The sequence below is a fragment of the Antennarius striatus genome, chromosome 17 (genome assembly GCF_040054535.1).
Source record: "Antennarius striatus isolate MH-2024 chromosome 17, ASM4005453v1, whole genome shotgun sequence".
Lineage (NCBI taxonomy): Eukaryota > Metazoa > Chordata > Actinopteri > Lophiiformes > Antennariidae > Antennarius > Antennarius striatus.
This window is the reverse complement of record NC_090792.1, coordinates 10,209,007-10,221,552: the sequence shown is the minus strand read 5'-3', so window position 1 is coordinate 10,221,552 and position 12,546 is coordinate 10,209,007. Positions and strand designations below refer to the sequence as shown.

At 39.3% G+C, this 12,546-nt stretch overlaps 1 protein-coding gene across 6 annotated transcripts in view; it reads left to right on the top strand.

Annotated features, from left to right (window-relative positions):
- Window positions 1-7,936: 7,936 nt before the first annotated feature.
- esrrb (estrogen-related receptor beta) overlaps window positions 7,937-12,546 on the top strand; it is a 44,204-nt gene continuing 39,594 nt past the window's right edge. For 4 of the 6 annotated variants that reach the window (XM_068339538.1, XM_068339540.1, XM_068339537.1 and 1 more), the window contains exon 1: window positions 11,149-11,450. In XM_068339538.1, coding sequence (XP_068195639.1) covers window positions 11,401-11,450 — 50 coding nt within the window. In that variant the 5' untranslated portion in view covers window positions 11,149-11,400. Of the gene's footprint in view, window positions 7,983-11,148; window positions 11,451-12,546 lie in introns of those variants that run through there. The other 2 variants (XM_068339539.1, XM_068339541.1) reach the window with 2 other exon arrangements.

Sequence of the window (12,546 nt, the reverse complement as noted above, 5' to 3'; positions counted from 1 at the left end):
AGGATACCAGTCTGTCCGATGCATTCTCTTTGTCCATCTCTCCTTTCTCATTATTCTCTCAGAAACGAGACACCAGATAGCATTTCTTATAGACTTGTCTGTCTGCATGGATTGATTACAGTGAAGTCTGAAGGCAGCGTTTTTGAACATCTTTTAGCCTGACTTCTCTTTGTGGGAATCTTCTGACTTGAAGATACCTTATTTGTGTAATGTGTGATGCATATTTGGCATCACCTGTGTCTATTATGTGTGTTCACCTGGACCTTTTCTTTGTGTTCCTTAATTGGATTAAAATACATTTTCCCTCTTTCATCCCTGATTGCCTGAGGGGTGTTTTTCCTTGATTGTAATACAATCACAGTATTCATTAGTAACCAGGTTTTTTTTCTGTTTTTTTTTTTGTTTGGTTTTTTTTAAATACAGGGAATTAACAAAAACTTCTGTTCTGAATGCATGCAACAAGATTTCCCTGGGTAAAAATCATCGACATGAAGATTAGCAATGAAGTTTTACGTGGAAAACCTTTGTACTTCCCATCCATTGTGTGAAAAGGGCATTGATAGGAAAGCAGATAGAGCTGATCAATAGGTAGTGCAGTTTTCTCCCCAGGCCTTCTTTCATATCTCTCTCTTGTTTGTGTTTTGAAGGGGTCGGGGTTGGGTCTGTTAAAGTGGTGGCGTGGGCGGGCTTCTGCCCCTTTATCAATCAGGATTTTAATTACACACGTCTAGGGCGACAGCTAGATTAGAAACCAATCGACGCTATCGGCCACAAAATCTAATTACTGTTTATTGACAGATAAGGGCAGGGCCCCTTCACTTTTCCAAATAAGATAAACCTCCCCCCTCATACACAATGAAGAGCAGCACATACTGTCCATAAAAGACTCTATGATAAGCAAACCCCCACCACCAAATTCCTCCACATTTATGGAGAGACATTACCTCTATGGACCTCTCTGTTATAGATGACACAAGATCAGTGTTACAGAGCCAAATTACATCTCTCCTTTCAGCTGCATAAGCCATGTAATAGCAGGAGCCTTTTGACCGTACAGTACAATACCATGGATTTGTTTCTCCAGTCATGTTCAGGGACATTTTAGAGCTTATCTCTGCAACATTTAACCTCTTGTTTTTTAAACTCTGGTTGCTCTCTTCTTTTAGGTCACCCATGAATCACCACGTTCTTAATGATGAGTAATGAGTGACCCTTAACCCTGAAGAGCATACACAGGGTGAAACATCCTGTCTTCTGTAGACACATATCTCCCTAGAGGACAGTCCATCCTCACCCCTTTTGATGATCTCTCCACAGCCTTACCAGTATCAGCCATCCTTTTACAGCCTCTGTCGCTGCTCAAAGCACTTTGCCTTTAAAGCTGAGAATCTGCCTCAGGTAAATATGGAGTAAATGATTGGATTATTGTTCTTTCATTTGGCTGTATAGTAATGGCTGGATTATAAACATTGCAGAGTATAGATTTCCTGTCAGATCCTATGAATCAGACATCCTTATCTCATTTCCAGACTGCCGCTACAGCGTGCGATGCCATCTCCCAGCTAGGGAGTCTGCGCGAGAGCGCGGAAGCCATAGACATGTGCACATACACACACGACATAAACATAAAGAGACAAAAAGTCAAGCACACACAGTTGCACACATATGGGTGAGAGACAGACACGCACAGAGAGAGAGAGAGAGAGAGAGAGAGAGAGAGAGAATTTGATTTTTAACATCACGTTTATTCATAAAAGTCAAATTACAAAATAATCACATTGACACTAAATCCAAAGGAAATTCACGTAAAGCAAATTGTCCAATTTCTGAACAAAGAAACATCTAACCTTTAAAAATGTATCAAACTAAAAAAATCCAGATAAAATTATTTTTTTTAAAAACACTTATCCGTTCTCCACAATCATCTCTTCTACAATCATGTCTTTTACTTTTTTACTTAGGTTTTTCAATCTATAAAGGAGAGAGAGGGAGAGAGAGAGAGAGAGAGAGAGAGAGAGAGAGAGAGAGAGAGCGAGAGAGAGAGAGAGAGAGAGAGAGAGAGAGCGAGAGAGAGAGAGAGAGAGAGAGAGAGAGAGAGAGAGAGAGAGAGAGAGAGAGAGAGAGAGAAAACTGTTGTTGCACAGCACAGCACAGGCACTTGAAAGTCCATTCAAAGATTTCAAAAACCACTTAGGGCTTCTGTCCATATTTGTTAAGCAAGTAAATTTAAGGGCTACAGTGGTTTTAATTCAAAGAGAAAAAAGAGACAGTGATGCAGAGGGCATGAGGGAGAGGGGGAACGGGACAAAGATATCTCCTAAATGAAATTTAGGCGGACAGTGGCTGACATCAGGTGGATGGAGAGAAGCTTCGGACCCTCTGATTTAGTTTGAATCAAGCAAAGAAAAATGTTAGAGTTTGAATTACGCTGCCTTTTTGACCAGGACTGGAGATTGATGCCCGATTCATCTGATACTTGGACATCATATCAGTATTTGTGTCTGATATGTTGCATGTTTTTCTCTCTCTGCCAGCCTCTTTGCTGAATTTCTTTTCACTAGATTACCAACAGTGTAATTAGGTTAGAGAGCTGTGCCGACCAGAAACTGCTGCACAAGCACGCTTTTGTTGAAATCCATCAAAAATCACGGCACAACTACAGAAAGTCAACAAAACCACACACATAAAAGCTGGTATTACAAAAATGCAGAGTACATCTACGCCTTTATTTAAGAGGTGTATATGTACTCAGGGCTAAGCCATCAGCTAAAGCTAATGCTATCTAGTTGTTTACTTATTAGTTAGCAGGTGCCTCTGAATGCCATGTGCTGTTGGGACGGAGGTTGTTTCAGTTGTTCCTAATGTTTTTGCTTTTGAGAATGATGAACGTCAGCCAAAAGTATGCACTATATCTGATTTCCTTCTCAATGCTATCTGTGTAGGTAGTTTTGCAGGTGTCGCTTGCAGTCAAATCAGACCAACCTCTTGGTATTGTAAGCATTATCATGAATAGAGTAAGGCCTGTATTTGTTTCTTTTTTCACTTCCTCACATGATTTCCCCACGCAACTTTTTCTTACGGGTGGCCCAGTGGGTAGCGCTGTCGCCGCACAGCAAGGCGGTTCCGGGTGCGAGTCTAACTGTGCGGAGTTTGCATGTTCTCCCCATGTCTGCGTGGGTTCTCTCCGGGTTCTCTGGCTTCCTCCCACCTCAAAAAACATGTGCTTCACGTTTTGGATGTGGACTTCCTGTGCAGCGACAGCGCTACTCATTGCACTACTGTGCCGCCAACTGAATGAACTTTTTCTTACTTTAATTTGTTTTAATTGTTGACTTTAGTTAATTTCAACCCAAAATGTTTCCTTGGTCTTTTCCCTTGGCTATTTATCTGCCTGTGACAACTTTGCATATGGTTGGTTAATGTTTGGAGGGTTCCATTTAACTTTACATGCCTTTTTTACCTTGCAATATGGGAATAAGCAAGCACATGTTTTTATTTCTGTTAATGGTAGTGACAACGATGCACAACTGGACCCAGTGTCACTAGTAAAAATATATTTTAAATGCATTTAAAGAAATGTAAAATAGTTTTTAAATAAGTATTTTCAACATGGTCACGATTACAGGTACACAAATAAAATTGATTGTGTTTTGGAACATATCTGGTATATGTGGTCTTTTCTTAATTCAATTAGTTAATTAATTCTTTTTGGGGGGGGGGGGCACAGTGATGCTGTGAGTAGCGCTGTCGCTGCACAGCAAGGCGGCTCCCGGTTCAAGTCCTGTCCTGTGCAGAGCCTGCATGTTCTCCTGGTGTCTGCTTGGGTTCTCTCTCTGTGCTCCCCAGCTTCCTCCCCCCCAAAAAAAACATGCACTTCAAGCAAATTGGCTGGCTTCAAATTGTCCATAGGTGTGTGTGCATCCTTGTTTGTCTATATGTGGCTCTGCGGTGCACTTTCGTCGCGCCCGGAGTGTCCCCTGCCCCACGCCCCCAGTTGGCTGGCATAGAATCCAGCACCAGCAACCAGAGACAGTGGATGAAGCGGGTATCAACAATTCATTCATTCATGCATTCGTTTATTTTCCTGACCACTTCATCCGCTTGCGTGGGTCATGGGGCGCTGGAAGCTATCTCAGCTGGCATAGGGCGTGAGGCAGGGCAAACTCCGGTTCCGACGCCAGTGTACCACGGGGTATTGACAATCCATTAATCAAATTAACTTTGATATGAATGGAGATGCTAGTTTTGACCAGACTAAAACAAATTGTAGGTTCCTTCCTAAAAACAACGAGCATGTGATTCCTTACGCCTGATTCAGAACATCATTCTGCAAAGAATTCTAACTTGCAAACCTTTGTAATGCATTACTCTACAATGAGTTGATAGCATGCGAGTTTATGTCAATACTACATCAGGCAAGATGGTGTTGCTTGTCGCAGTTTAGAATATAAATAATCAGAATGATCGTGAGTTATTTGAATTTCAAGCTATAACCAGAATTTCAACTCTCAGCTGACAAGGCTCTCGCGTGCATTGGCGATTGTTTACAGCGTGATTAACATCTCAAAAAAGCCTATCTCTAGAGTCATCGTAGCATCACGACACTCCTATTGCATGACGCGTGCTCAAGAGTCAACAACCTTAAGGCCCCGTCCACACGATGACGGACTTTTTTGAAAACTCAACTTTATAAAAACGCATCAAAAACGATTCGTGTCCACATGACAGCGTTTTCAAAAAAATCTCCGTCCACACGTAAACGCACTAGTGCGTCTTCGAAGACGGCTATAAGCATGCCAAACCATGTGGTGGCAGTATTGAGTCAAATTTTATCCAATAGGAATCCTCCGTGTTTTGTTGTCACAACACACGGGCCCATAAATATGACGTCACAGAGGTTTTCGTCGCAGGCAAGACGTCAGTGTTTTAAAAAAAATCCACCTAGGCCAGCGTTTTCAAAATGTTGCGTTTTCATTCCGGATATCTGCGTTGTCGTGTGGATGGAAGGCGTAAACGCAACAAAAAAGTTGCGTGGACAGGGCCCAAGATGGTTTCAAGAAAGGAAAACAATTGCTCAGTCCACTGTGAATTTAAATGTGAATTTAAATAACTACATAAACATGAAGAACTGAGTGGGACAACTCAGCACTGAATCTGTTTCAGAAACATCTGATGCGTGTATATTAATAATAATAGAGATAAATTTAGTAAAGCTACAGCATCATCAGACCCTTTCTGAAGTTTCCACATGGAGTGTTTATTTGTATGCCTGTAAAGATTCCTCAAACATGACTGGTCAATACTATTCAAACTACAAATGCGAACACAAAAGTGTACCTACATATTACGTCACATTCAAAAATCTGTTTAAGCAGATTAAGGAGCGAGCCACAAAGAGTGATGGCTTAATTTCAGTGGAGTGGAAGGAAAAGGTTAGCAGTTAAGCCGTCAGTTTTGCAGTAAAATATAAGACGCGTCTCATGCAATTGTTCCTCAAACTAATTGATTATGCTACCTTTCCTCCATCCAAAACTATCGATCAGCCAACAGTTTGCAATTGACCCGACCAATTGATGTGTTTCATTTAAGTGCCTTTATTCTGAAAAGCAACCTCTGCCTCTTACACCTGAGCAACTTTTCACTGCAGCAATCTAATACTATTTTGTCTAATCTGTGGTTTGCTTATAGAGTTTTTTCTTTGCACTGCAATTTCAACAAGATACTTTTATAGCTCATTGTGATGACACATTGTCAGTTCATCAAATAAAAACAATCATTCGAAGACAAAACACATTCAGAAGTAGTTCTCAGCTATTTGAAAGTTCACATGGGTACACATAGTCATGTCCTGATTGGCTGGTGGTTATGGTGGTGACCCACTGGAATCACAATAATAACTTTCTTTTACTGTAATCAATCACAAGTTTGCCATTCCCTAAAGTATTCTCACCTGCTTCTTTACTGTTTATTTTACTATAAATAGGACCATCATTTATGAAATGAACCGCATGCTTTAATAAGAGTTGAAACTAACAATGGTGACCATAATCATAAATGCAAATTGTTTATTGGTGTAATAAAGCAAGTGACTAGTCAGATAATCTTGTCATTAAAATTTACTTAACAAGCTTTTTTTGGTCAATAACATGTTATCACAGTAATGAAAAAACTTTTTTCTTGAATTCGAAAGTGATGTCTTTAAAGTTCTTGTTTGTAGTGCAGAACTGAAAGATAGATTTGTATTTATGATATCACACTAAATAATAAAGGCCCCACTTTTGACATTTTATATTTTTATATTACCAGATTAATTTTATTATACAATTGATGAATTAATCCAATTGTTTAATGTAATCGTTTCAAGCTCTAGTTCTAAAAAAAGATTCTACAACTCCATAATTTACTTCTTTATCTTATTTACAATGGATATTGCACCAAATCTCATTACTCTTACTTTTAAGATAGAATTGTTTTTGTTTCTATGAACAATCACATGATTTTGTAAATGAACTGACATTCTCAGTGTGGACAGCATTTGTGTGGGTTGTTGAGAGCCACTCAGTGGTAGTTAATACACCTAACAGAGGAACCTGAACAGGACCGCTGTTGTCACTCCTTAGCGCTGAAGCGCTATGCCATTACATTTATAGATTTTCTCTTTGATGGGATAATTTGGTCTTTATATCTCTCACAAATGAAGTGATCCTCAGTGCTCCTTGTGCAGCTCAATGTGCAAGCCTCATTTTCAAATACAGTTAATTGCATTTGAAAGAAATCAATGATACTTTCACGGTGACAATATCATTCTTTTAATGTCACTTAATTTCCTCAGTGAAATGATTACATCAATAGCCTGGAACCCATTTCTATCTTTCAGCATGAATTAATCTGTTAAGAACAATAATGACACATTTGTAATGGATAGATTTTTGTACTCAGAGGTAAACACAGTCAAGTCTCCACTGCACATGCCTGTTTTGGTTTTTTTTTGTTTTTTTTGTTTTAGCTCCGTACTGGCTGTCATTCATTGAGTTTATGAATTACAGATCACCCATGGAAGATAAATAAATAAATAAATAATGGAAACTGTGCTTCAGATCCTTGGTGGCGTTGTTGTGAGATAGCCCACCCTCTAGTGGAGATGATGGAGTTGGTTCTGCTGTCAGCTGGCATTATGTACTGGTCTACAGAGGAGGCAGTCAGTGATGGAAAATGTCAAATCTGTGTTTCCCCTAGACAGGATAAAACAGAAATATAAATAAATAATTTGAAACCATATTTATTGAATGAAAATGGCTCCAGGAGTTGCAGGGTTATATGTGCTAAGGGGGTTTACCTTTTTTGTTGTTGTTGTTGTTGTTATTGCTTTTTTTTCTGCTGCTATTTGTGATATTTTATGGATAGTTGATCCCAAATAGGACCCCGGGACCACCAGTGAACATGCTAGTGGTCACTTTATGTATAAGATAATTTCATTCTTGCCTTTCATGCTGGCTTTTCACCTGCACATCAAACTCTGTAACAGATTATAAAGTTCTTTAATTGTTTAGGTGCGCTCACCTCATCTGAAGGTAAAATATTTCAAACAGAATTAAACATAATGATGTAACTTCATGATATACAGGCTAAAGAGCGAGTGTTCTTACTGGAGGGTGCCGATAGAAATTTTACAATCAGTGCAGTAAAATAACACACTAAATAATTTTAAAAAAAATGAAATTAAAAGTCGTCATCTTAATTTACAAAACAAAAGAAAATGAGCTTTAACATTTGTAACACACTCATGGCTTTGGAACACATTTGACCTCCGGTCCTGCTGTCGCTGGAGGTGTTGGTTTAGCTCCACGGCGCGCGCCGGAGGAGGAGTTGCTGTTGATTCGTTCCGGTTAAACGGCACGAGCCAACCACCCGTACAAACCTGGAGGGACCGTCCAGTGTGCGCTGTGCTCAGCCGGGGATCAGACATGACTGACACCAGTAAGGTACACCACACCTTGCCTATCAATATTCCTGTGACACATTCGAGACACTCTGCGACTTATTAACAAGTTTTGGATACTTTAATTTTTTTTATATACACTTTTAAAAAAAAAGAAAAGAACGTATGCTCCTTTAAAGTTAGCTTCGACGCACTTGTAGCTGCTGTGCTGTAAATTGCATCCGTACGCTTTGCTCTAATTTAGGCGACTCCAGGACGGCTGCGCTACCTTACCTCACGGAATGTATGACGTTATCGGTGTAACCATGTAACCATTTTCATGCAGGAATTAAAATTCCTGCATGATATCCGAGAGAAATTGTAGTGTTAATTGTGTAAAATTAGCCATTCAGTTTTATTTATACTTTTTTTTTTTTTGCCAAAGTTTAACAGATGCTTTTTTTTAAAAATTGAAGCGCTGTTAAGCTCTAACCAGAATTAAATGGTATTTTGTATAAAATTAGACAGTTAATTAAAGCAGCATTTTCAGCTTCATGTTGCTGTGACTGGAAAACATGAGCAGGTGTTTGCTTAAATGATGTTTGAAAAACAACATTTTAGAAAAGTGTTATTTTATTATCAAACTTCCAACAGTATTCAGTTCATCTTAGATGACAAATATATGTGACGTTACTTCATAAAAATGACTTGAGAATGTTCTGCTAAGTCATTCATTCAAGTCTTTTTTGATTAGTATTTTGTTTTTCCAACAAATTCACACACTTTAGAATTTCTTTTACTTCAACACCAGATATAGAATGCATGTAAACACTCACACAAACTCTCACTCACTCGCTCCAGTGAGCAGCACAGGGTGAATACAAGTACATCTGGTGCCTGAAGAACAAATTTCTTAATAATTTAAACAACAATAAACTTTGACGATAACACAGTCCAGTCTTCATGCATTACTAACTTTACTATGCCACATGTGATCAAGTGTTTGTCTAGTGCGGCCCTATTCTTTGCTTGTATCAGATCCTCTCCTGTCAAATCAGCTGTGGCGTGACATGATTTGTCTCATAACTGAGCTGATAAGAAGCAATGATGGCAGCAGGACTTTCATAGCTCACCTGCAAAACAAAAGTCTTTGTGTTGGCAGAAACCTTGAATGACGCACAAATATCTTTTCTTTTGGCTCTCTGTCAAATAGTTATAAATTCCCCTGAATTCATCCGTGCTTGATAAACTATTTGCAATGTGTTATGGATCAGGCAGTGATTTTTTTTGACAGTTTGTTTCTTTAACTAAGATATTATTCTTGTTGTTCTTATAGATTGGCGTGTCTTAAACTTAAATAATGGTGACGTAAAGTGTAATTACTCAGTAATAAAGTGCAATATACAGCATACAATGTGCCTTGCTATTGCTTTGTGATGTACTATGTATTTGATTTTTATGTTAAATATTTTGCAGGACATAGATTTTTTTTCCTCTTTAAGGAAACAAACTGGCAGGTGTTTGACTTGGCATCAGTCTTAATTGGATTTTCATTTATTTAGTCATTTGTTTTTGTCACAAATGAAGACCAGATGCTGTGTGATTTGTGCAACTGTGATGGTGCTATTGCTGCACATCAATAGGCCTGGGATGATCAATAGGGATTGCGTGATGTTTTGCATTGATTATAGAAACGTGAGCCAATGAATGGAACAGGATTCCTCTCAAAGGGTTATGCATTTTCTGCTCAGCAGAGAACACTGGCGATCAGCAGGGCAGCAGATCCTGCGGGTAGATCTGGACTCCTTGTCACTCCCTCTCATATTTTTTTCTGAAGTAGCTGGAGACTGTTTTCAGGCATCTTCAGAGTTTCAAAGAAGTGGACAAGCTGATGTTTCTTGCTGCTTGACTCAGCCAAGTGCCAGCTATTGTCAGACTGCTCATTTCTCCTCTAAGATGCCATGGTAAGCTCTGTTCTTATAATGTGGGGATACAGTAACACGGAGACCTCACCGACTGTGAAATGGTATCTGCATTCTCGGCATTCTTACTGGGCTTGACAGTGAAACACAGGCAGATCTAAAGCTGGGGTTAGAGAAGACAGAGCTGGATTTTCCACCGCTTTAGAAGCTGATGAGCTTCCAGAATATGAGTTATGGCTTGAGATCATTTCTCACAGGTGGTGAAAGGTTTCACAATAGTACCTCACAAGCAACACTGGCAAATGGAGCTAGCGACACAGCTCAATAAATACATTTAAGGTCCTTAGTGGTTTGAAAGCTATTGCTTTTTGAAAGTGAAGTGCTGCTGGAGTTTCTGTAATGTGACTTAGGCTGGTGTCAGATTTTTCTTTATGGCTTGTGTAACTGTAATTTTAGATATCTTGAAATTCATATAGCAGATAATGCATGTATTTTTGTTGTGATTGTCAACCTCTGATATGTAAAGTGCTTGGTTATAATCCCTGTTGTGTTTATGGATCGGATTTTGCTTTGTTGTTGTTTTTTTACATCATTATTACTAATGTTGCAAAAAAAATATACATTGAAATGTGCTTTTTGCTACGAATTCCTGAAAATGTAAATCACAATTTGTCAGTTAAATATTTAATTCACTGATGAGTATTATAAATATTACATTTTCTACTAGTCTATAGTGAAAAAAGACCTTTAAAGCTTTCTTAAAAAATATTCCAAAAAAAAAAAAAAAAGATGCATGCATGGAAGCTCTGTTAAACTTGGATTTATGTTTGGAGTGTCCAGAATTGAGGTGAAACTTTCCCTGTGGACTCTGTTGCATCTCTTTTGATAATTTGTTGTTTTGTCCATCTGTGTGTGAGCCATGTGTAGCGTGTTGTGTGCTGTGCTGAGTGGACTGAGTGAGCGTTTGGATCCCTCCTCGGCGCTCCGCTGGCCCCTCTATCGCTTTAAGTCCTGCCCCTCGGAGCCAGCCAACAGCAGCTGTTCCATATTCATCAAGCCCTTGAGTCTTAAAGAGCCCTATCCCGACCATGGAAAGAGTCATTCCTCTCGCCGGCGCTCTCGTGCTCTCTCCATCCTAGCGCTCACCCTGCTGCTGCCTGCACCTCTCTCTCTCTCACCCCCCTTTACCTCTCTGATCTATCTGTCCCACCCCCATTCTCTGTCTCCCCCCTCTCTCTGTCTTACACACACTCATTCACTTACATACACTGAAACTCTCTCTCTCTCTCCCTCTCTCTCTCTTCCCCTCTCTCCCTGTCCCTCTCTCCCAGGCATATATACATAAACACACATACACAACACACATGCTCTTTCACACACGTGCCCACTCAATCCATCAGAGTCCAACATACCTGTGCAGGCTGGGGGGAGCGGTGCTGGAGGGGTTTTTCGGCAGCGTTATCTCTGAGGGTGCTTTGCTGTCATTTGGGGAGAAGAAGCGAGTCTCACTTGTTTTCTCTTTCCTCTTCCTCTCATTCCTGGAATGCTAAAACTGGACTGATGGACATTTCAGAACTTTGTCTTCCAGACCCTCTCAGCTATCATAACCAGTAGGTGCACTGCTTTTCTTTATTTCCTTAACTTTTCCTTTTAATCTCTATTTATTCAATGTCATTTCTTTGCCGTCATTCTTCCCTTAAATTACTCTTCATCTTAAATTAATCTTCTAATATTGGCTTTATTTTTTTTAACTCCATCTAGAAATGGAACTTTTTTTTGTTTTAGCAATGACACATTATACTCACGCTTTCTTCTTTTCCTACTCATACTCTCAAACATGCATGGTCTTCATCGTCTAAAGAGCTCTTAAATCTTGTACGACTTCACAGTATGGAGCAACAGGGCAGGAGCAACTTTGTACGTGCATGTAGATTTATTATTCTATGTGCGTCAGTCTTAATAAATTTAATTCAAAGCATAGCTGATTGACGTAGCTCACCCACTGCAAACTGTGTATTTTTTCTTCCTGGAGAATTTGGGATACCTGTCCAGTTGGGTTAGGAGCTTATTTGCTGATGGCTTTGTTCCTAGATTGAGCCGTCTAGGGATAGCCAGAATAATATTTTAAAGACACGAAATTAACGTGAATCTGTGGAATTGAAGGGGGTAAATTACACACTATAACATCTGTAGCCAAAGAGAAACGAATGAAAAGACCCAGTAACCCCAGAAAGCTGGCAGGTCTGTCCCAGCCGGTGACACGCGAGGCAAACTGCTGCAATCTCGACAGCTCCTGGCTGCTGGGACAGTCTGAGCTCGTTGCACCGACCACACTCTAACTTAATAAATTAATCCCTAAGTCACATTTGATTCTAAACAACTTAAACTTGAAGAAATTATTTGACGCTTTTATTTTTTGTAAATAGATTTATCATAGAACATAGAAACTTCATATATTCCTCTTGCACATGAAAAACACAAACAGAGAGTTGGCATGTTTTAAGGTATTGAAACAAACATATCTCCTATTTTATTGTCTTATCGATTTGGATTTATCATGTTTTTATCATAGACTTTTTTTTTCAGTACATATTATTGACAAAGAATGCAAGAAGGGTTTCCTGAAGATCAGTCAGATGTCTAAATACATTTTAATTCTCACAAACATTTTACTCATTAATTGGTGTATTTACTATTTATTTTATT